Genomic DNA, 26,727 nt, shown 5'->3' on the forward strand with positions numbered 1-26,727 from the left:
CGTAGACTCGCACAGAGACCCATACACCCCGTAGACCTGGCACAGAGACCCATACACCCGCTTCGACGCGCACAGAGACCCATCACCCCCGTAGACTCGCACAGAGACCCATACACCCCAGTAGACGCGCAACAGAGACCCATACACCCCGTAGACTCGCACAGAGACCCATACACCCCGTAGACTCTCACAGAGACCCAATACACCCCGTAGACTCTGCCACAGAGACCATACACCCCGTAGACTCGCACAGAGACCCATACACCCCGTAGACTCGCACAGAGACCCATACACCCCGTAAGACTCGCACAGAGACCCATACACCCCGTAGACTCGCACAGAGGCACCCATACACCCCGTAGACTCGCACAGAGACCCATACACCCCGTAGACTCGCACAGAGACCCATACACCCCGTAGACTCGCAAGAGACCCATACACCCCGTAGACTCGCACAGAGACCATACACCCCGTAGACTCGCACAGAGACCCATACACCCCGTAGACTCGCACAGAGACCCAGACACCCCGTAGACTCGCACCGAGACCCATACACCCCGTAGACTCGCACAGAGACCCATACACCCCGTAGACTCGCACAGAGACCCATACACCCCGTAGACTCGCACAGAGACCCATACACCCCTTAGACTCGCACAGAGACCCATACACCCCGTAGACGTCGCACAGAGACCCAGACACCCCGTAGACTCGCACAGAGACCATCACACCCCGTAGACTCGCACAGAGACCCATACACCCCGTAGACTCGCACAGAGACCCATACACCCCGTAGACTCGCACAGAGACCCAGACACCCCGTAGACTCGCACAGAGACCCATACACCCCGTAGACTCGCACAGAGACCCATACACCCCGTAGACTCGCATAGAGACCCATACACCCCGTAGACTCGCACAGAGACCCCATACACCCCGTAGACTCGCACAGAGACCCATACACCCCGTAGACTCGCACAGAGACCCATACACCCCGTAGACTCGCACAGAGACCCATCACCGTAGACCCGCACAGAGACCATACATCCCGTAGACTCGCACAGAGACCCATACCCCCCGTGACTCGCACAGGACCCTACACCCCGTAGACTCGCACAGAGACCCATACACCCCGTAGACTCGCACAGAGACCCATACACACCCGTAGACTCGCACAGAGACCCATACACCCCGTAGACTCGCACAGAGACCCATACACCCCGTAGACTCGCAACAGAGACCCATACACCCCGTAGACTCGCACAGAGACCCATACACCCCGTAGACTCGCACAGAGACCCATACACCCCGTAGACTCGCACAGAGACCCATACACCCCGTAGACTCGCACAGAGCCCATACACCCGTAGACTCGCACAGAGACCATACACCCGTAGACTCGCACAGAGACACATACACCCCGTAGACTCGCACAGAGACCATACACCCGTAGACTCGCACAGAGACCCATACACCCCGTAGACTCGCACAGAGACCCATACACCCCGTAGACTCGCACAGAGACCCATACACCCCGTAGACTCGCACAGAGACCCATACACCCCGTAGACTCGCACAGAGCCCATACACCCCGTAGACTCGCACAGAGACCCATACACCCCGTAGACTCGCACAGAGACATACACCCCGTAGACTCGCACAGAGACCCATACACCCCGTAGACTCGCACAGAGACCCATACACCCCGTAGACTCGCACAGAGACCCATACACCCCGTAGACTCGCACAGAGACCCATACACCCGTAGACTCGCACAGAGACATACACCCCGTAGACTCGCACAGAGACACATACACCCCGTAGACTCGCACAGAGACCCATACACCCCGTAGACTCGCACAGAGACCCATACACCCCGTAGACTCGCACAGAGACCCATACACCCCGTAGACTCGCACAGAGACCCATACACCCCGTAGACTCGCACAGAGACCCATACACCCCGTAGACTCGCACAGAGACCCATACACCCGTAGACTCGCACAGAGACCCATACACCCCGTAGACTCGCACAGAGACCCATACACCCCGTAGACTCGCACAGAGACCCATACACCCCGTAGACTCGCACAGAGACCCATACACCCCGTAGACTCGCACAGAGACCCATACACCCCGTAGACTCGCACAGAGACCCATACACCCCGTAGACTCGCACAGAGACACATACACCCGTAGACTCGCACAGAGACACATACACCCCGTAGACTCGCACAGAGACCCATACACCCCGTAGACTCGCACAGAGACCCATACACCCCGTAGACCTCGCACAGAGACCCATACACCCCGTAGACTCGCACAGAGACCCAGACACCCGTAGACTCGCACAGAGACCCATACACCCCGTAGACTCGCACAGAGACCCATACACCCCGTAGACTCGCACAGAGACCCATACACCCCGTTAGACTCGCACAGAGACCCATACACCCCGTAGACTCGCACAGAGACCCATACACCCCGTAGACTCGCACAGAGACCCATACACCCCTTGACTCGCACAGAGACCCAGACAACCCCGTAGACTCGCACAGAGACCCATACACCCCGTAGACCTCGCACAGAGACATGGTGGTGAAAACACCCCATACACCCCGTAGACTCGCACAAGACCCATACACCCCGTAGACTCGCACAGAGACCCATACACCCCGTAGACTCGCACAGAGACCCATACACCCCGTAGACTCGCACAGAGACCCATACACCCCGTAGACTCGCACAGAGACCCATACACCCCGTAGACTCGCACAGATACCCATACACCCCGTAGACTCGCACAGAGACCCATACACCCCGTAGACTGCCACAGAGACCCATACACCCCGTAGACTCGCACAGAGACCCATACACCCCGTAGACTCGCACAGAGACCCATACACCCCGTAGACTCGCACAGAGACCCATACACCCCGTAGACTCGCACAGAGACCCATACACCCCGTAGACTCGCACAGAGACCCATACACCCCGTAGACTCGCACAGAGACCCATACACCCCGTAGACTCGCACAGAGGACCCATACACCCCGTAGACTCGCACAGAGACCCATACACCCCGTAGACTCGCACAGAGGACCCAGACACCCCGTAGACTCGCACAGAGACCCATACACACCCTAGACCTCGCACAGAGACCCATACACCCGTAGACTCGCACATGAGACCCATACACCCGTAGACTCGCACAGAGACCCATACACCCCGTAGACCTCGCACAGAGACCCTACACCCCGTAGGACTATCGCACAGAGACCCTACACCCCGTAGACTCGCACAGAGACCCATACCACCCCGTAGACTCGCACAGAGACCCATACACCCCGTAGACTCGCACAGAGGACACATACACCCCGTAGACTCGCACAGAGACCCATACACCCCGTAGACTCGCACAGAGACCCATACACCCCGTAGACCTCGCACAGAGACCCATACACCCCGTAGACCTCGCACAGAGACCCATACACCCCGTAGACTCGCACAGAGACCCAGACACCCCGTAGACTCGCACAGAGACCCATACACCCCGTAGACTCGCACAGAGACCCATACACCCCGTAACTCGCACAGAGACCCATACACCCCGTAGACTCGCACAGAGACCCATACACCCCGTAGACTCGCACAGAGACCCATACACCACCCGTAGACTCGCACAGAGACCCATACACCCGTAGACTCGCACAGAGACCCATACCCCCGTAGACTCGCACAGAGACACATACACCCCGTAGAGCTCGCACAGAGACACATACACCCCGTAGACTCGCACAGAGACCATACACCCGTAGACTCGCACAGAGACCCATACACCCCGTAGACCTCGCACAGAGACCAACACCCCGTAGACCGCACAGGAGACCCATACTACCCCGTAGACTCGCACAGAGACCCATACACCCCGTAGACTCGCACAGAGACCCATACACCCGTAGACTCGCACAGAGACCCATACACCCGTAGACTCGCACAGAGACCCATACACCCCGTAGACTCGCACAGAGACCCATACACCCGTAGACTCGCACAGAGACCCATACACCCCGTAGACTCGCACAGAGACCCATACACCCCGTAGACTCGCACAGAGACCCATAACCCCGTAGACTCGCACAGAGACCCATACACCCCGTAGACTCGCACAGAGACCCATACACCCCGTAGACTCGCACAGAGACCCAGACACCCCGTAGACTCGCACAGAGACCCATACACCCGTAGACTCGCACAGAGACCCATACACCCCGTAGACTCGCACAGAGACCCATACACCCCGTAGACTCGCACAGAGACCCATACACCCCGTAGACTCGCACAGAGACCCATACACCGTAGACTCGCACAGAGACCCATACACCCCGTAGACTCGCACAGAGACCCATACACCCGTAGACTCGCACAGAGACCCATACACCCCGTAGACTCGCACAGAGACCCATACACCCCGTAGACTCGCACAGAGACCCAGACACCCCGTAGACTCGCACAGAGACCCATACACCACCTAGACTCGCACAGAGACCCATACACCCGTAGACTCGCACAGAGACCCATACACCCGTAGACTCGCACACAGACCCATACACCCGTAGACTCTCACAGAGACCCATACACCCCTAGACTCGCACAGAGACCCATACACCCCGTAGACTCGCACAGAGACCCAGACACCCCGTAGACTCGCACAGAGACCCATACACCCCGTAGACTCGCACAGAGACCCATACACCCCGTAGACTCGCACGAGACCCATACACCCCGTAGACTCGCACAGAGACCCATACACCCGTAGACTCGCACAGAGACCCATACACCCCGTAGACTCGCACAGAGACCCATACACCCCGTAGACTCGCACAGAGACCCATACACCCCGTAGACTCGCACAGAGACCCAGATCACCCGTAGACTCGCACAGAGACCCAGACAACCCGTTAGACTCGCACAGCGAGACCCAGACACAACCAAGACCTAAACCCGACTCGCACAGAGACCCAGACACCACCGTAGACGCGCACAGAGACCCAGACAACCCCGTAGACTCGCACAGAGACCCATACCCCCGTAGACCTCGCACAAGACCCAGACACACCCGTAGACTCGCACAGAGCACCCATACACCCGTATGACTCGCACAGAGGACCCAGACACCCCGTAGACTCGCACAGAGACCCAGACACCCCGTAGACTCTGTCACAGAGACCCAGACAACCCGTAGACTTCGCACAGAGACCCCAGACACCCCGTAGACATCGCACAGAGACCCCATGACAACCCCGTAGAGCTCGCACAGAGACACATACACCCCGTAGACTCGCACAGAGACACATACAACCCGTAGACTCGCACAGAGACACATACACCCGTAGACTCGCGACAAGAGACACCAGACACCCGTAGACCTCGCACAGAGACCCCATACACCCGTAGACTCGCACAGAGACCCAGACACCCGTAGACTCGCACAGAGAGCCAGACACTCCAACCCGTAGACTCGCACAGAGACCAATACACCCGTAGACTCGCACAGAGACCCATCACCCCGTAGACTCGCACAGAGACCAGACACCCCGTAGACTCGCACAGAGACCCAGACACCCCGTAGACTCGCACAGAGACCCTACACCCGTAGACTCGCACAGAGACCCAGACACCCCGTAGACTCGCACAGAGACCCATACACCCCGTAGACTCGCACAGAGACCCATACACCCCGTAGACTCGCACAGAGACCCAGACAGCCCCGTAGGACATCGCCAGAGACCCATACACCCCGTAGACTCGCACAGAGACCCATACAACCCGTAGACTCGCACAGAGACCCATCACCACCCCGTAGACTCGCACAGAGACCCATACACCCGTAGACTCGCACAGAGACCATACACCCGTAGACTCGCACAGAGACACATACACCCGTAGACTCGCACAGAGACCCATACACCCCGAGACTCGCACAGAGACCCAGACACCCCGTAGACTCGCACAGAGACCCAGACACCCCGTAGAACTCGCACAGAGACCCAGACACCCGTAGACTCGCACGAGACCCAGACTACCCGACACGCTAGACTCGCACAGAGACCCAGACACCCCGTAGACTCGCACAGAGACCCAGACACCCCGTAGACTCGCACAGAGACCCATACACCCCGTAGACTCGCACAGAGACCCAGACACCCCGTAGACTCGCACAGAGACCCATACACCCCGTAGACTCGCACAGAGACCCAGACACCCCGTAGACTCGCACAGAGACCCAGACACCCCGTAGACTCGCACAGAGACCCATACCCCGTAGACTCGCACAGAGACACATACACCCGTAGACTCGCACAGAGACACATACACCCGTAGACTCGCACAGAGACACATACACCCGTAGACTCGCACAGAGACCCAGACACCCCGTAGACTCGCACAGAGACCCAGACACCGTAGACTCGCACAGAGACCCACACCCGTAGACTCGCACAGAGACCCAGACCCGTAGACTCGCACAGAGACCCACACCCCGTAGACTCGCACAGAGACCCAGACACCCCGTAGACTCGCACAGAGACCCAACACCCCGTAGACTCGCACAGAGACCCATACACCCCGTAGACTCGCACAGAGACCCAGACACCCGTAGACTCGCACAGAGACCCATACACCCCGTAGACTCGCACAGAGACCCATACACCCCGTAGACTCGCACAGAGACCCAGACACCCCGTAGACTCGCACAGAGACCCAGACACCCCGTAGACTCGCACAGAGACCCAGACACCCCGTAGACTCGCACAGAGACCCATACACCCCGTAGACTCGCACAGAGACCCATACACCCGTAGACTCGCACAGAGACCCATACACCCCGTAGACTCGCACAGAGACCCAACACCCCGTAGACTCGCACAGAGACCCAGACCCCGTAGACTCGCACAGAGACCCATACACCCCGTAGACTCGCACAGAGACCCATACACCCCGTAGACTCGCACAGAGACCCATACACCCCGTAGACTCGCACAGAGACCCATACACCCCGTAGACTCGCACAGAGACCCATACACCCCGTAGACTCGCACAGAGACCCAGACACCCCGTAGACTCGCACAGAGACCCATACCCCGTAGACTCGCACAGAGACACATACACCCGTAGACTCGCACAGAGACACATACACCCGTAGACTCGCACAGAGACACATACACCCGTAGACTCGCACAGAGACCCAGACACCCCGTAGACTCGCACAGAGACCCATACACCCGTAGACTCGCACAGAGACCCAGACACCCGTAGACTCGCACAGAGACCCAGACACCCGTAGACTCGCACAGAGACCCAGACACCCGTAGACTCGCACAGAGACCCAGACACCCCGTAGACTCGCACAGAGACCCAGACACCCGTAGACTCGCACAGAGACCCATACACCCCGTAGACTCGCACAGAGACCCATACACCCCGTAGACTCGCACAGAGACCCATACACCCCGTAGACTCGCACAGAGACCCATACACCCCGTAGACTCGCACAGAGACCCAGACACCCCGTAGACTCGCACAGAGACCCATACACCCCGTAGACTCGCACAGAGACCCAGACACCCCGTAGACTCGCACAGAGACCCAGACACCCCGTAGACTCGCACAGAGACCCATACACCCCGTAGACTCGCACAGAGACCACCCCGTAGACTCGCACAGAGACCATACACCCGTAGACTCGCACAGAGACCATACACCCGTAGACTCGCACAGAGACCAGACAACACCCCGTAGACTCGCACAGAGACCCAGACACCCGTAGACTCGCACAGAGACCCAGACACCCGTAGACTCGCACAGAGACCCAGACACCCGTAGACTCGCACAGAGACCCACACCCGTAGACTCGCACAGAGACCCAGACACCCCGTAGACTCGCACAGAGACCCAGACACCCCGTAGACTCGCACAGAGACCCATACACCCCGTAGACTCGCACAGAGACCCAGACACCCCGTAGACTCGCACAGAGACCCATACCCCCGTAGACTCGCACAGAGACCCATACACCCCGTAGACTCGCACAGAGACCCAGACACCCCGTAGACTCGCACAGAGACCCAGACACCCCGTAGACTCGCACAGAGACCCATACACCCGTAGACTCGCACAGAGACCCATACACCCCGTAGACTCGCACAGAGACCCAGACACCCCGTAGACTCGCACAGAGACCCAGACACCCCGTAGACTCGCACAGAGACCCAGACACCCGTAGACTCGCACAGAGACCCAGACACCCGTAGACTCGCACAGAGACCCATACACCCCGTAGACTCGCACAGAGACCCATACACCCCGTAGACTCGCACAGAGACCCAGACCCCCGTAGACTCGCACAGAGACCCAGACACCCCGTAGACTCGCACAGAGACCCATACACCCGTAGACTCGCACAGAGACCCATACACCCCGTAGACTCGCACAGAGACCCAGACACCCCGTAGACTCGCACAGAGACCCAGACACCCCGTAGACTCGCACAGAGACCCAGACACCCGTAGACTCGCACAGAGACCCAGACACCCGTAGACTCGCACAGAGACCCATACACCCCGTAGACTCGCACAGAGACCCATACACCCCGTAGACTCGCACAGAGACCCAGACACCCGTAGACTCGCACAGAGACCCAGACACCCCGTAGACTCGCACAGAGACCCATACACCCGTAGACTCGCACAGAGACCCAGACACCCGTAGACTCGCACAGAGACCCAGACACCCGTAGACTCGCACAGAGACCCAGACACCCCGTAGACTCGCACAGAGACCCAGACACCCCGTAGACTCGCACAGAGACCCAGACACCCGTAGACTCGCACAGAGACCCACACACCCCGTAGACTCGCACAGAGACCCAGACCCCGTAGACTCGCACAGAGACCCAGACACCCCGTAGACTCGCACAGAGACCCAGACACCCGTAGACTCGCACAGAGACCCAGACACCCCGTAGACTCGCACAGAGACCCAGACACCCCGTAGACTCGCACAGAGACCCAGACACCCCGTAGACTCGCACAGAGACCCAGACACCCGTAGACTCGCACAGAGGACCCAGACACCCGTAGACTCGCACAGGACCAACACCCGTAGACTCGCACACGAGACCCAGACACCCGTAGACTCGCACAGAGACCCAGACACCCGTAGACTCGCACAGAGACCCAGACACCGTAGACTCGCACAGAGACCCAGACACCCGTAGACTCGCACAGAGACCCAGACACCCGTAGACTCGCACAGAGACCCAGACACCCGTAGACTCGCACAGAGACCCAGACACCCGTAGACTCGCACAGAGACCCAGACACCCGTAGACTCGCACAGAGACCCAGACACCCCGTAGACTCGCACAGAGACCCAGACACCCCGTAGACTCGCACAGAGACCCAGACACCCGTAGACTCGCACAGAGACCCAGACACCCGTAGACTCGCACAGAGACCCAGACACCCGTAGACTCGCACAGAGACCCAGACACCCGTAGACTCGCACAGAGACCCAGACACCCGTAGACTCGCACAGAGACCCAGACACCCGTAGACTCGCACAGAGACCCAGACACCTGTAGACTCGCACAGAGACCCAGACACCCGTAGACTCGCACAGAGACCCAGACACCCGTAGACTCGCACAGAGACCCAGACACCCGTAGACTCGCACAGAGACCCAGACACCCGTAGACTCGCACAGAGACCCAGACACCCGTAGACTCGCACAGAGACCCAGACACCCGTAGACTCGCACAGAGACCCAGACACCCGTAGACTCGCACAGAGACCCAGACACCCCGTAGAGACGGAGCTGTGGTCCAACCAGGTTCTCAAGGGTCGCCAGTTGAAGGCCTCAGTTCGATCACCAAAAACTCGGAGGTCGATTCGCGACACGCTCCTGACTCACACAGAGAGCCACAAACCTACAACGGAGACCCATAGTCTCACAGCGAGACCTACAGACTCGCATAGAGAGCCACAAACCTACAACGGAGACCCATAGTCTCACAGCGAGACCTACAGACTCACACAGAGAGCCACAAACCTACAACGGAGACCCATAGTCTCACAGCGAGACCTACAGACTCACACAGAGAGCCACAAACCTACAACGGAGACCCATAGTCTCACAGCGAGACCTACAGACTCACACAGAGAGCCACAAACCTACAACGGAGACCCATAGTCTCACAGCGAGACCTACAGACTCACATAGAGAGCCACAAACCTACAACGGAGACCCATAGTCTCACAGCGAGACCTACAGACTCACATAGAGAGCCACAAACCTACAACGGAGACCCATAGTCTCACAGCGAGACCTACAGACTCACACAGAGAGCCACAAACCTACAACGGAGACCCATAGTCTCACAGCGAGACCTACAGACTCACATAGAGAGCCACAAACCTACAACGGAGACCCATAGTCTCACAGCGAGACCTACAGACTCACACAGAGAGCCACAAACCTACAACGGAGACCCATAGTCTCACAGCGAGACCTACAGACTCACATAGAGAGCCACAAACCTACAACGGAGACCCATAGTCTCACAGCGAGACCTACAGACTCACATAGAGAGCCACAAACCTACAACGGAGACCCATAGTCTCACAGCGAGACCTACAGACTCGCATAGAGAGCCAGTGGACTCACACAAGAGAGCCAACGACCTACACAACAGACCCACAGACTCACAGAGAGACCTATACAACAACCGCCATTCCCCACTAAATGGCGGTGACGTCACCACGGCGCTTGTGCCAGGCTATGTGCACGTTAAGGCCACGGGAAGAGACCTGTACACTCACACAGAGACCCACAGATTTACACAGACCGAGTTGTGATTAAACCGGTTCCACGAGTGTAGTGAGTTGGTGGCACCAGCCTGGTCACCTATGAGTGCACAAATAAGCCCCCCCCCCCTACATCACTTCGAATTTGTTTTCAAAATGCCAATTTGTCTGTCACGTGGCACACAAGAATCTCTGTGGCTGGGCGAGAGGCAAAGCGTTGCCCCCCCCCCCCTCTTCTGTGGGGATGAGAGGTCACCCTCAGGAACCCCCGACAGGAGTTCTATCATATGTACTTCCACGGACCGCTCTCGAACACGAGGTGGTGATGCGCCGCTCTCTTTGAGGGTTCCAAACGGATCCGTCGTCACGTGACAACAACAGCGCTGATTAGGGAGGCGATTTAAAATAATAATTTTACGTTATATTATTATTATTTCTCAAGATTGTGTTACATGTTGCTGCCTCTCGTGACCGGGAGATTTACAAACCAATTACATGCGCCACAAAGACAAAGATCCCCTGTGCAGCCTTCACAGAGTTCTGCGAGAGAGCACCTATGAAGGCCGGCACGGCACACGAGGGGGTGGGTGGCCAAAACGACGCCCGACCGCCTTTGTCTCCTTCGTGACGATGTTTACACAACGCACCAAGTACTCATTTGAGGCTGAGTCGACCTAGGGGAGGCGCTGGACCGATTCAGATCATCGTCACTGGTGTTGGCCGTGAATGGGAATCGAACCCGGGTTCGTAGCGGAGTGGAGCGCAAACCGCTACACTACATACGCCACACAGACACACACACAGACAAACAGCAGACACACACAGACAAACAGCAGACACACACAGACACACACAGACAAACACAGACACACACAGACACACACAGACACACACAGGCGCACACACAGACACACACAGGCACACACAGGCGCACACACAGACACACACAGGCGCACAGCAGACACACACAGGCGCACCCGGATAAACATTCATTGTGAAACTAGGAATCAGTTTGATTACAGGGGCAATGAATCGGCATCTGGGGGGTAATCTAACGGGGGTGGCTCTGCTGATGAGACCCTGAAGGTCGGGACCGGTCCAGGGGTCGCTCGCGGGAACAAGTGCTGCTGGTGGATAGCGACGTTGGCGATTGAAGGCCAACAGGCTGATGGTCCAACTCACGTGTTGACTTGTCTGTTACGACGCAGCACGAGACTTTGTTTGTTCTCATCCATAATGAACTGGGGACATGCGGGGGGAGGGGGGGCAGTGTGATCCCCCACTCCCCACCGCAGCCCCCCCCCCGCCCCATCCATTGCTTCCGTGTTGACCAAGTAAGGTTGCCGAGTACACAAGTGTGGATTTGACAGCATGCAAATACTACTGCACGAGTCCACCTCCTCGCGTTGCCTCCAGCAGCCTGGGGGGACACGTGGTCTGAGGAAGCACCGATGAAGGCCGGCATGGCACACACAGAGACACAGACACAGACACACACACACAGAGACACACACACAGAGACACACACACAGATACACAGACACTCCTCAGAGCCCCAAAAAGACACACAGAAACACAAATGGTACAGAGACACCAACATACAAAGACACACACACAAAGACCCGCACCAAAGACAAAGGTTCCCCGTATAACCTGATAGACTGTGGTGGCAAGTGCTGCAAACGAGCATCTATGAAGGCGGGCATGGAACACGAGGGGGTGGGGTGGCCAGCACCACGCCCGGCCGCCTTTGTCTCCCTAGTGACGATCTTTACACACCGCACCAGGTACTCATTTGAGGTTGAATGGACCTAGGAGATGCCCAGGACGGGTTCAGATAATGAATCAGTCACAGGTGTTGGCCGTGAGCGGTAATCGGGTTTGTAGCGCAGCGCACTCACCGCTACACTACCGCTCCCCACGCACTCACGCAGACAACACAAAGACACACAGACAACCTCTCACACACACACAGACAACCTCTCACACACACACAGACAACCTCTCACACACACACAGACAACCTCTCACACACACACAGACAACCTCTCACACACACACAGACAACCTCTCACACACACACAGACAACCTCACACAGACAACCTCACACACACCCCACCAACTCGCCACCTGTGTGTGTCCCCTCCCCGAGCGAGTCTCGGTGTGCACACAGCCCCGGGACTGCCGAGTCGGCATCGTGGGAGCCCCGAGGGGAGGGGGGGTGGCTGAAGCAAAAATAACCCAGACCCCCCCCCCCCCTACTCATCACCCCCCCCACTTCCCCGTCCCCCCAGGCAGAGTCGCCCATAGGGGGGCGGTGGTGTGGGGGGCCCGGGACAAACCCCCATCCCGTGTGTGCCTCCCCGCGACGCCTTCAAACTAAGCCGTGACGTCGAATCGCGGAGCCCCCCCAAAGCGCCACCCCCCCCCCCAAAGCGCGGGGCCCGGGGCGGTCGCCAATCACGTCTCACGGTTGGTATCGGGGCTCAAGGGGCGTGGCCGTGATGGTGATCGTGATGGTGATCGTGATGATGATTGTGATGATGATCGTGATGATAGTGGGCGCCGTGACGTGAGTGTGTGCGGGTACAACGTGAACGTGCGGGTGAGGGCTATAGATAGGGTTCGAGATAGGGGTTTGGGTATGGGTATATATCGTCAGGGTTAGGGTTAGGGTTGGAGATGGGTGGGGTTAGGGGTATCGTTGGGGTTAGGGGTTGGGACTAGGGTAGGCCTGTTTTGTTGGTGTAAGAGTCAGGATTATGGTAAGAGTTGTTGTTAGACACGAGGATTCGGGTGAGGGAGAGGGTTTTGGCTATAGGGTTAAGGTTACCGTTGGAGTAGGGTTTGCGTTTTGATTAAAGATAGGATTAGGATTATGGTTGTATGTTGAACTTCTTTCGTACCATACATGACCAACCGTGCTAATCGCAGGTGCGATTGGGGCTGGGGTTCGGGATAAGGTTGGAGTTGTGGTTAGAAAGCAAAGTGAACCTCGTGGTTGGGGTTAGCCACTTAGATTAGGGTTGGAGTATGGGCCAGGATTAGGATTATGATAAGTGACCGTCTTAAGAGTTATGGTTAGGATTAGGGTTGGAGACGGGAATGGGGTTTGGGGGTTAGGGTTACGGTAAAGGGTTAAGGATTATGGTCTAGGAAAGGGTTAGTCACATGCTCTTGAAGTATTGAGTCTTTGTACCGAATAAAAAAAGCCTCTTTCTTGTTCTTCTGCTTACCGACCCCTGGTCTGGGACTAGGGTGGGGATGAGGTCACCACGGTTTAATTTCCCACTCAATATTCTGCGGGTCGCCGGTGTCGACTGGAGTAGATGGGCAGGTGACTCGAGTCGCGGCCACAGTCATAGCGAGATGTGGGTATACTGGGTGTGGTGTGCCGGGCGTGGAAAATATTTTCTGGATCTCTGACCCAGACAGAGGCGGCTTAGATGAAACCCTGCCTGGAGTCATCGTCTTTGTCTCCGTTCATCTCGTTTGTATTGTCCATCTCATTGGTATTGTCCGACTCGTCTGTATTGTCCGTCTCGTTTGTATTGTCCATCCCATTTCCATTGTCTGTCTCATTTGTATTATATACCTCGCTTGTATTGTGAGTCTCGTTTGTGCCTCACTTTCATTGTCCCACTGGCAGTGTTCGTCTCGCTTGCTCCCACTCACGCTCGCTTGCTCCAGCTCCCACTCGCGCGCTTCCCCAGCCACCGGGACGAGACAAGGGCCGCCAACAACGAGCAACACGCAACGCCGACGGATCGCAAACACCAGATTGGTGTGATCGGAGCGCGGATGCGTGGCCAAGGTTTTCATATCGCCTCCTTCGAATTTCCATTTGTCTTCATGAGGGTTCAAGGCGAACATGACAGCCATCGGCCAACTCCCATCATAACAACAGCTGTGAGATGAGCACAATGACCCAAAAACTGGCTCTGCCGGTGGGGCGGAGAGACGGGGGCGGGGGGTTTACAAGTTCACGTCCCGGTCGGTAAAGCCGGTGAGCCGAGAAGCTCTTTCTCGAGAGCGACTGGGCCGGCAGCATTGCACAACGCCGTCACACCAAAGCGTTACCCAATTGTTGTAATATTCGGAAGAGGGCCATTCATAACATTTGTATTTTGACCCCCTACTTCGCCCCCCCCCCCCCCTCCACGGAGTGAGAATCCTACGGGGGTCAAACTACAATCTCACACCGGCGCTAATAGCTAACAGCACCCACGTGCCCCGCGCAGGGCAATCGCTGTACGCGCGTGTGTGTGTTCTGTTTCCACTCGGGGGGAGTGGAGGCGCAGTGGTTAGCGCAGTGCGCAGCCAGCAACACGCACCAGATACCATTACAATGAACCGGTCGTGTGCCTACACCCAGATCGACTCAGCCTGAGATGAGCTACCGTGGCCACTCGGTAGAGGCGAGAGCGGCCCGGTGTGCGTGGTGCTGGCCACCCCCTTTGTGCACCATCCCGACCTTCGCAGGTGCTCCTCGCTAACAGCACTTGCCCCAATCGTCGGTTGTAAAACTATACGGGGGATCTTTGTCTTTGTTTGTCTTTGTGTTTTCACACCGGGCGATCGCTCAGAGCCCCGGGGTTGCTTCGCGCGCCCAACACCGGCGTGGTGACGGAGGGGGCGGCGATGATGATGGTGATGATGATGATGATGGTGGTGATGATGATGATGGTGGTGGTGGTGATGATGATGATGATGGTGGTGATGATGGAGGGGGAAGCTTAGTGGGTGGGTGGGGGTCATCACTGTTTGCTTTGGTGACGAGTGGCATGTGGCGAGGCGTGGGAGTTGACGATGTTACACGGAGAGCGATCATTACAGTGAGTGTTTTATGACGATAATGCGAATGTGTGAGACGATGACAATGTGTGTGTGTGTGATAATGCTCGTGATGATGATGTGATGTGTGTGATGTGATGATGTGAAGTGTGTGATGTTGGTGAGTGCTTAACAGCACTTGCCCCAACAGCCTGTTTAAGGCTATGCAAGTTGATGTGTGTGTCACTAGGATGTGTATCAAAATTGTCATCACGATCGTGAATGTTTGATGATGATGCAGATGTGTGATAATTATGGTGAACGATGATGGATCTGCTGATGACCGTGATTCGTGCTTGAGGAGGAGCGTGATGACAGCGATAATTAATGAGTCTCTGATGATGATTGGTGCCTTGACCTCTCATCAGGTCACTTCAAGCCGACTCAACCACCAACATAGACACTGCAGTATAGCAATTAATACAAACAGATGGACACGACACAAGCACACATATACAGGTCCTTAATATAGCCTTAACAGACTGTTGGGGCAAGTGCTGTTAGCGAGCAACTATGAAGACCGGCATGGCACACGAGGGGGTGGGTGGCTAGCACCCTCGTGTTTAAACATCGCATCAAGTACGCATTTGAGGCAGAGTCAACCTAGAGGAGACCCAGGACCGGCTCAAATATTCGCCACTGTTATTGGTCGAGGGCAGGAATCGAACTCGGGTCGCCGGATTCATAGTGCGGCGTGCTAACCGCTACACTACTGCTCCCCCGACACACACAGACAGACACAGACAGATAGACACAGACAGATAGACACAGACAGACACATACACAAACAGACAGACAGACACATACAGACATAGACAGATAGACAAAGACAGACACACACAACATGAGAACATGCGCGTCATCACCTGAGCCGCGCTTGCCATCGGCTCCGGAGAGTTCGGCGGTTCGGGTTGGACCCCACACCCGGGAGATCCCGGGAGGCCCTGAGTCTCCACGCCGCTGTCCCGATTCGAGTCCTTGTCCCGGTTTGAGTCCTTGTCCCGGTTCGAGTCCTTGTCCCGGTTCGAGTCCCCATCCCGGTTGGAGTCCTTGTCCCGGTTGGAGTCCCCCGTCCGCATTCCCCTCGGGGTCCGGCGCTCTGCCCCCGGGCCACGAACCCAGCAGCGACCGCAGCGAGGAGGCGGAGGGCGAGGAGGACGGGAGCGACGGCGACAGCAGGGAGTCGAACTCCTCCGCTCCGCACTCGCCGGTCACGCTCGCGCCGGTCACGCTCGCGCCGTCCTCCCTGCTGAACGGGCGCCGCTCATCGTCATCGTCACCACCATCACCACCGCCGCAATCGCCCCCGTCACCCCCGTCACCCCCGTCAACACCGCCATCGTCACCCGCAGCCCCGTCACGCTGCCCGCACAGCAGCAGGCTGCTGCCCGCGGCGCCGCGCCACGCTGCCCTCCCGTCTGGCCCGTGCGGGGCCTGCTGGGGCTGCTCCGGCCCTCGCAGGCAGTGGCACCACCATCGCCGCCTGCGGCCAACAGCGCCTGCGGAGCGCGCGTCCTTCATGCCACGTCGAGCTTGACTTTAAAAATGAAGGTATAATAATAATAATTGTGACGATGATCTCAGAGTAGTCCCGGGCTCCCCCGCCTCCTTCACCGAGAAGCCCTCTGCAACTCGTGGCAAAGGCGGCCGCTGCGTGGAGCGTTCACTCCAAGGGCAGCGGCTGCCCCCTTTTTCAATAAATCACTCCCGGCGCTTCCCCGTCTCGTGCAGGTGAGAGCCACGCTCCAGCACCCGCAACCCCCCTTCCCCCACCCGCCCACCTGCCGCCTCCCCCACCACCCCCCAGCCTCGTACGCGTGGCCGCTAAATTTGTCAGGCCGGGTTCGACTCCCGAGCCGAGCGGCGCTTCTCTCTGTGCTCAAGGGCGTCCCGCCACCGCCGCCGCCGTCGCCACCGCGAGCGGAGCGCGGACAGCCCCCGGTCCCCCCACACGCGGGGGAGGGGGGGGGTGAAGAGGCGCGCCGGCTCGGAACGCGGTCCGCTCCCGTCGATCCCAGCCACCCACGCCGCTCGCGTCACAACGACGCTCCACCGTCGTCGCCGTGGCTGCCGCCGCCGCCGCTGCTGCTGTGGGCGCGTGCCGGGCGCCTCTATCAACAGGGACCCGCGGCCGCGTGCCCACCTCGCGTCAGGCACGGACCCGGACCTCACGGATACAGTAGCGCACACGGCAAATACAGCACCACCCCCACCGCCCACACCGGCTCCTCTCTCTCTCTCTGTGCGCGTGTGTAACGTGAGATCAGCCTGTCGCACGCACGCGCCCAGCCCCGCGGGTCTGACCCCCCCTTCCCCTGCCTCCCCCGCGCTCACTCACCTGGGCGGACAGGTGAGGGCAGTGACCGTGAGTGGAGGATCGCCCCTCCTCCAGCCCCCATGTCCCCCCCCCCACGCCACAAACCCCTCCCCACCCGCCACGTGCTCGAGGCACGGCCAATTTTTTGTTTGTACAAAATCACGATCGTGCAGAGCAGAGGTCGAATGGCCCAAGACGCCAAGCGGCCAGCAACGAGCGGCACGATTGAAGTCATTGTGGATGTCATGATCGGTGCCGTGGCTCAGTGGCACGCTAGCCGTCATGCCCCCGTTTAGAGGCTCTGCTGCCGGTGTCATCCAATCAAGAGGCTAGGTGCACTTTGAGGTTACCTCGTGAAGTGAGGAACGCTTGCTGCTGGAAAGAGATTATGTATGGGATGTTGCGGGTGGAGACGACTGACAGATGTACGCACACACAGACAAACTCTCACGGCCCAAAAAACCCGCCACCTCCCCCCCCCCCTCGCTCCCAGTGACGTGTCTCACGTGAATCTGGGACATTCCTCGAGTCGCCGTTTCTTGAGTCTCGAAAGGTTTTTGTTTTTATCGTGAGAACTTAGGAGGGAAAAGAGACGAGGACGGGAGCAGGGAATTCCAGAGTGGCGCGGTGCGAAGGGAAGAAGCGGGAAGAGAAGGTGACCTGCAGTGCGGTGTGAGTGGGTGGATCGTTGGGCGAGTGAGGGAGCGTTGTTCTGACCTGCAGTGTGGTGAGTGGCTGAGTGAGTGAGTGCGTCAGTGGGCGAGTCGGTGAATTTGTGAATTCGGTGTGCTGTTGCGACCTGCAGTGTGACGAGTGAGTGAGTGAGCGGGTGGCTGAGTGGGCGCTAGACAAACCCAGTGTGTGACGTCGATCACAGCGGCTCACAGCGTTTCGCAGCAGACCTCACACACGCAACACTCATTCAGCGCCGCTGCGGAGGACAACCCTTACAACCGCCTCCTGCACAGATCTGGCCATCGGCGTAATAAACATGAACACGAAGTGGATTTTTACGCAACCCACGAGCAGCACGGCCTTCTGTGAGTGCGTCGTTTACGCAGCAACGGTGATTCAACACACGGAGCCACTGGCGGAGCCAGTGGGGGGGTGGGGTGGCACGTGCCCCCCCCAATGATCCGATCGAAATCCCTCATTTCGATCGGATCATTGGGGTTTATTAGTAGTAAATCGGCATTTTGCGACGCCCACTGCCACTGTGTAGCATATTATTACGCGCCAGGGACTCTATGAGATGATAGGACAATAGTCTGAGTTCATCATTGGCAATAAGTAACGGCAAAGCAGTTATAAGTGACTCACAGAATTGTGCGCAGTTGCGCAAACAGTACACGACTTCCCTGAAGGCATTCACCTTCAGCGAGCGCGACGCCGATCACACAACGCGGTTCGAATTCGACCCTCGATCGATGGCTGCGCCGTTGCCGCACACGCGTCGAATAAAAAGCAAGGGACAAGTCCTTATCTACCAACAACTCCTTACCTACTAACAACTCCTATCGTTTTTCATTGCTGGAGGTGTTACCCCCCTACCTGAAGATCTTGTCTCCGCCATTGGCTGGAACCACTGCTGGTGAGCTGCCAGATGTTTATAGGGGAGGACCCTCGATGAAGATACGGGGTCCAAGTTCGACACAACTAAATAATTCCACGTAATCATTACCATGATGATGCTGAGACCCTGAATGTTGAAACCGATCCAGAGTTTGCTCACATTGAATCAACGTAGCTGACATTGCGCAATCCCAGAAGGCCTTGCGGCTCACGGGATGTGTATTTTATGATTACGGCGACTGGGGGCTGATGATTATGACGATGATGAGTACAACGATGATGATTACTACGATAGATGATCACGATGATGTCCCAACTACCGGGGGGCACCGGCCAGCTCAGCAGCCGAGGAAGTGGCGGGGGGGGGGGTCTCACCTCTCAGGGGCGTCTTTCGCGCGGGGGCTCTCTGTGGGGCTCTCTGCGGGGATCCCATCGTGCACCTCCTCGGATTCCGCCTGCTCGGGGAGCCCGGCCGGACGAGTCCACAGCCAGCTCAACTTGTTTGGGGCAGCCGCGGCCTCCGTGGGCCGCGCGGCACCATTCTCCGGCGCGGTCGCCGGTCCCGGCGTCGCCGTGGCTTGAGGCTTGGGGGTCAGGATGTCCGGCTTGCCTGCCGGGCCGGGCCCCGGCGTGGCCTGCGTCGGGGTCGTGCGAGGGACCCCTCTGCCTGCTGCGAGGGCCCTGGGGGTCTCGGCAATGTTCGGCCTAAACATATTGGGCGTCTCGATCTTTCCCGGAGCTGTGGGCGACAGGGCGTCCGTCTTGCTCGGTCTAAACGCTTTAGGAGTTTCAATCTTTCCGGGTTCTAGGCCACTCGCGGTCTCGGCTTTACCTGGTCCGAATACTTTGGGCAACTCAATCTTACCCGGACCCGGGTCGCCAGAGGTCACATTCTTGCTTGGTTCAAATACATTGGGCAACTCAATCTTTCCTGGCTCGTGATCACTAGGGGTCTCAATGTGGCCAGGTCTGAACACGTGAGGAGTCTCAATCTTCACTGGCTTTGGGTCTCTTGAGGTCTCAGACTTTTTCAGTTCAAAAACCTTGGGCAACTCAATCTTTCCTGGTCCCGAGTCCCTCGGGGTCTTCTTCTTGCCCAGCTGAAAGACTTTGGGCAACTCAACCTTACCGGGACCTGGCTCTCTAGAGGTCTCCGTCTTGCCCGGCTCAAAAACCTTGGGCAACTCAATTTTACCGGGCCCATTGGCCCGCGAGATCGCAGCCTTGTCTGGCTCGGGGGCCCTGGGAGTCACGGCCTTTTGCAGGCCGGGCGAGCCAGGCCCGCCGGCGCCACCGGCCAGGTCCTTGCCGAGACCGGCGGCGGGCTTTGATTTTAGCGGCGTGCGTGGAGCAGGGGCGCTCATCTCAGAGTCCGCGTGGCGCGGCGTGCCCGTGGTCTTCGGGCCTAGCGCCACATTCCCGCCAGCGGCCGTGCCGTGCGGCGAGGGCCTCGCGACCGTGGGCCGATTCTCCTCCGTGGGGGCCCTGGAGGGCTGGGCTGGCGGCTGGGGTACCCGAAACCCCTGGAACTTGTGGTCCGTGGTGGCGGCGGCGACGTGCGGCCACAAACTGGACGCGGGTGCCGGGCTGAGTCCGTTAGGTCGGACCGACGGGGTCGAAGGGGTCGAAGGGGTCTTGGGGTACCGTAGCTCCACGGGCTTCAGGTTGTTCGCAGCGGGGGAGTGAACCACGGGGGTCGAGGTCGGGGTTCGGGTCGTGGCCAGCGGGGTGCGTGGACTCGGCGAACCCGTGGGCCTCACCGGAGCTGCAGAGAAAATCAACGTTCAAAATAAGCAATTAATTTGTACAGGCCTTTATCATTTGACCACTGGATTAAAATTGTTTTACTAGGGGTTATGAATACAGGGCAATGTTACAGTTCGTGTTGGCATTACGGAGGTTATGGTCTAGACCAGGGGTCGGCAACCTACGGCTCCGGAGCCGCATGCGGCTCTTTACGGGCTGCTTCTTGACGATGAGTACGTATGTATAGTATGTACTCAGATGCATTGCGGCTCTTTAAATACTGAATTTTGTACCGAATTGGAAAGAAATGGCTCTTCTTGTTATTTTGGTTGCCGACCCCTGGTCTAGACTGAATGTTAAGGCTACAATTGGGGCTCGTCCTATGGCTAGGGTTCAGGTTAGGTCTAGGAGTCGGTGCTAAAGGCTCTGTGAGGGTTTCAGTTCAGGCTATGGTTACGGTGTAAGCCCTGGGTTAGGTTTACGTGATCTGAGCAAGGGTTAGGGCAAGTTCTTGGGTTAGAGCTGGTGTGAGGCTGGGCCTCGGGACCACGGCTCGGTTCGTGTCTCGGGGGCTAGGACCGGGCTGAGGAGGTTTATCGTTGCGAGTTCCATCGCGGGCAATTCTCAGGGATTGGTTTTTCGAGCCGCCGCCGCCTCCATCATGGCGGCGGCCGTGCGTGACGCTGGGGGCAGCAGCAGCGCGGTTCGGCTCAAGTGAGGAGGGGGTGGCGCTGCGGTACAATACAATCGGACTGCGACGGACTCACCGATGAGGTAGATATTAGCCAATCAATGGGATTACCAGATCTATGGATCGATTGGCAATGACTCGACACGCCGATTAACCCGCAAACTACGATCGACTTCGAGACGACCGGTGGATCGACCGAACCATAATATATACGATCGACCTCGATTCAAGATCCTCAAGACCATATATGGGCAAAGACACGCCCCTTCGGGAGAAACGCCACGCCTACTTTCTTCCATACATGGGCAGATCTCCGATGGGCGATTTCGTCGAGTCGCAAGCGCCGCTGCCGCGAGCGGCTTCCACACGCGGCACGGAGAGGCGGAGACCTCCCCCCTCCCCCCCTCCCCACTCATGTTGACTGTGGGCACAATTCGAACTTGGGTCGCCGGGTTCGTAGCGCAAGCGCGATAACCACTACACCACCGCTCATCAACACACAAAGATAAAGATCCCCCGTATAGCCTTAACAGACTGTTGGGGCAAGTGCTGTTAGCGAGCATCTATTTAGGCCGGAACGGTACACGAGGGGGTGGGTGGCCAGCATCACGCCCGACCGCCTTTGTCTCCCAAGCGGCGATGTTTACACACCGCACCAGGTACTCATTTGAGGCTGAGTCGACCTAGGGGAGGCCCAGGACCGGTTCAGAAAAACGTCACTGATGTTTGCCGTGAGCGGGAATCGAACCCGAGTCGCCAGGTTCGTAGCGCAGCGCGCTAACCGCTCCACTACCGCACACACACACACACACGCTCATCGACACACACACACGCTCATCGACACACACACACGCTCATCAACATACACACACATCGACACACACACTCACGCACGCGCGTGCAACCTGTACGGCGTTTGAACGCGCACAGCAGCAGCGTTGAGGCAAGGTCCGCCCAGACGCCGTCAGTGCTGCCCTACACTGCCCCTTGGCGTCTCTCAGAGAGCCGTGAACAGAGAGGCCCACGGAGACATTCTCCACGTAACATCTGATGATGATGATGACGATTACACGAAGCGAGATTGAAAGATCCGTGGCCTGACAGGAGGAGGAGCAATACCGCAGCGATGAGAGAGGCTGAGAGTTTGGGAGTGGGTCTAGGGTGAAGTCTATGGAGACTGGGTTGGAGTGAGGGCGACGGTGATATTTAGGTCTAGGGGTCAAGGCGAGGGCTATTGGTCAAGACTAGGGCTGTGGTTAAGGCTATGGGTTAAGGCTAGGGCTATGGGTTAAGACTAGGGCTGTGGGTTAAGGCTATGGGTTAAGACTAGGGCTGTGGTTAAGGCTATGGGTTAAGGCTAGGGCTATTGGTTAAGACTAAGGCTGTGGGTTAAGGCTATGGGTTAAGGCTAGGGCTATGGGTTAAGACTGTGGGTCAAGGCTAGGGTGATATGTTATTGGCTACCGGTCAAATTCCGAGTGTATTTTAAGATACCGCTATTAACCTATAAGGATTTAAAAGGGCTCAACCCAAATTACTTGCAGGAACTAAGACATTTATAAATCCATCAACGTCCTTAATATCTTCTGATCTCCGACTGCTCAGCACTCCCAGGGTCTAGCTCGCGCTCTTTTGGCGACCGGGCTTGTGTTAGCGTGGCACCCATAAGCCTCGCCACTTGAAACCAGGCAATCAGAGTCGGTAGATAGATTGAAGTCTGCTTTGAAAACCCATCTCTGTAAACCGGCCTTCCTTCTCTAGGTTGATCGGTGGCCCTGGCTCTGTTTAAGTTTCCTGCTGTTCATGCATCGTGCATTGGGATCCTAGGATGGAATGCGCAATTATACGTTTGAATTATTATTTGTTATTATTATGGGTCAAGGCTTGGAATAAGTTTCGCGATGAAACTCGGAGTTTGCATTTAAGGCCACGGGGCCTTGCTCCCGGCTCGCTGTCAACTGCGTCGCCTCCGTTCAGAGCAGTCGGCACTTCTGAAACCCGTCGCGGAAAACCGAGAAGGGCGCCGCGAGGAGGAAGCGGCGTGCGCTGCCGTGCCGTGCCGTGCCGGGCCCGGCCCGTTAACCAGAGCCCAAGGCCTCCACACGGGGGAAGCACGGCACCTGCGGAACCGTGGAGACGCCGTGGGGCACAGGGTCCACAGATGAGTCACGGGGTCACGGGGTTAACGCGGCTTGCGCAAGCGGCTTGTACATGCACACAAAGGCAAAGACTCCCCGTGGAGCCTCAACAGATTGTTGGGGCCTGCACAAGAGGGGGTGGGTGGCCAGCACCACACCCGGCCACCTTTGTCTCCCTAATGGCGATGTTTTACACGTCGCAGCAGATGCTCATTTGAGGCTGACCTAAGGGAGGGACGAGATTGGCTCAGATTTGTCACCGCTCGCGTTGGGGGCCGCGAGTGGAAAAAGGAACTCGCGTCACTCAGTTGGTATCGCAGTGCGCTAACCACTGTGCCCCACAACACACAAAGACAAAGATGCCCGTATAGCCTTAACAGACTGCAGCGCCAAGTGCTGTTAGAGAGCACTTATGAAGGCCGGCACGACACACCAGGGGGTGAGTGGCCAACACCACGCCCGGCCGCCTTTGTCTCCCTAGTGGCAATGTTTACCCAACCCCACCGGGCACTGTACTCATTTGAAGCACACGCACACACAATCTCACGCAGGCGTGTGGGTGCAGTCGAGACGACACAGACCAAAGCGACGAAGACTTACAAAGGACTGTCCGGGGGCAAGTGCTGTTAGCGAGCACCTATTTAGGCAGTCACGGGGTGGTGCGGCCATTTGTGGCCATGCAAGCCAAAAAAATGGATCGTACCGCAAACCGTTGTGGTCTGTGTTCCTTCCATGGAGCAGAATGAGCAGCAAAACGACACCAACTCTCTCTCTCAAGCCCTCTCGTCATGGCCAGCAGACATTGGCACTTAGCTCCTGAACATATTGCCATCATACGCCAGAATAGAAACGCCCGGCCACCTTTGTCTCCCCGTCTCCCCGGTGCTGATGTTTACACTCCGAGATTAGTATTCAAGTATTTAGTTATGGCCGAGTTGACCTATATGGGAGGCCCAGGACAGGTTCAGACGGCCACTCCGTCACTGGTGTTGGCCATCGCCAGAACTTGAACCCAGGTCGATGGATTCACGCTGCAGTTTGCGAACCACTGCGTCACCGCTCTCGACACACACACAGCCACACACTCACACACACACGGACACACACACACTCACGGACACACACACTCACACACACACGGACACACAAACTCACACACCCAGGCATAAACAGGTGTAGAAACTCAAACTTTGATCCACACTCACGCAGACACACGCACCCACGACCATAAAGACAAAGATCCCCTTATAGCCTTAACAGGCCTTCGGGGCAAGTGCTGTTAGCAACACCTATGAAGGCGGGCACAGTACACGAGGGGGTGGGTGAGTAGCACCACGCCTGACCGCTTTTGTCTCCCTAGTGGCGATGATTTTACACACTGCACCAGGTACTCGTTTGAGGCCGAGCCGACCTAGAGGAGGCTCAAAACGGTTCAGATCATCGTCGCTGGTGTTGGTGGCCTCGCTGTGAACAAACACACAGTACCATTGATCTTTGCCAAACATCCCAATGTAGCAGAACCTTCCTGCAAGAGGAGTCTGGCACTCTGTGTGACTTTCTTGACTAAATGAATAATTATCAAATCCAGGCGTCCCTCGATTTACGAACGTTCGGTTTACGAAATTTCCCATTAACGCAATTGACAAATTACAGACGATTTTCGATGAGCGAAATCGAATTTCCGCATCAACCAAAAGTGACTCCCGGCCACACGCCGTGAGATCATCAAACAGGAAGCCACGTGGGAGGCTGCGTCGTCATCCATCCACGACAGCGTCACAGTGTCCCTGCATTGACGGCACCAGCGCCTCTGCATCACCCCCCACCCTCGTCATTCCAACATGCAGCAGATATTTTGGCGAGTTTCCTGGAAAGGTTAATTATTTTTGTGTTAAATTCAGAATTACTCAATCGTTTTAATATGTTCTTTATCATTATTATTTTTTAATTGTGAAGAGTGATATAGGTGTATATAGGTTAGTAGTAGAGTAGTAGAGTTGGAATGACTGTTCGAATCACAATCCCTCATATTTTAGTATTAAATTAAATGGGAAAAGCCGTTCCCATGTACGACATTTCGTTTTAGGCGTGGTCTTTTTGAAGAAACGCATCCCTTTGGTAAAATCGAGGGATCCCTGCTGAGCCCACAAACACACAAAACTAACACCGCCACGCCACCCGCACCGCCCCTCCCCTCACCGCGGAGGGGTCGGGGTCCCCCTGGGGTCCCGCGGGGTCCCCCTGGGGTCCCGCTGGGCCCCGCGACGCTCGAAAACTTGGGGTAGGATTCCAGGAGGGCGGCGGCGGCGTGAAACGGGCGCGGAGTCGTGTTCTGGGATCCGCCTGTGAAATAACAAACACACAACAACAACAAGACAAAGATCCCCCGTGTAGCCTTAACAGACTGCAGGGGCAAGTGCTGTTAGCGAGCACCTATGAAGGCCGGCATGGCCCACGAGGGGGTGGGTGGCCAACACCACGCCCGACCACCTTTGTCTCCTAAGTGGCGATGTTAACACCGCACCAGGTGCTCATGAGGCTGAGTCAATCTAGGGGAGGCCCAG

The 26,727-nt window shown here is 57.2% G+C and overlaps 1 protein-coding gene across 1 annotated transcript in view; it reads right to left on the reverse strand.

Annotated features, from left to right (window-relative positions):
* LOC133349339 (FYVE, RhoGEF and PH domain-containing protein 4-like) overlaps window positions 1–26,727 on the reverse strand; it is a 60,693-nt gene that overhangs the window by 19,079 nt on the left and 14,887 nt on the right. Inside the window, exons 2-5 of the mRNA XM_061562688.1 lie at window positions 26,363–26,506; window positions 19,964–21,353; window positions 16,769–16,948; window positions 16,566–16,695 (exon numbers count right to left, since the gene is read on the reverse strand). Of these exons, the coding sequence (XP_061418672.1) occupies window positions 16,566–16,695; window positions 16,769–16,948; window positions 19,964–21,353; window positions 26,363–26,506 (1,844 nt within the window). The remainder of the gene's footprint in view (window positions 1–16,565; window positions 16,696–16,768; window positions 16,949–19,963; window positions 21,354–26,362; window positions 26,507–26,727) is intronic.

The sequence above is a fragment of the Lethenteron reissneri genome, chromosome 30, assembly GCF_015708825.2.
Source record: "Lethenteron reissneri isolate LAM-NWPU_2019-01 chromosome 30, ASM1570882v1, whole genome shotgun sequence".
Taxonomy (NCBI): Eukaryota; Metazoa; Chordata; class Hyperoartia; order Petromyzontiformes; family Petromyzontidae; genus Lethenteron; species Lethenteron reissneri.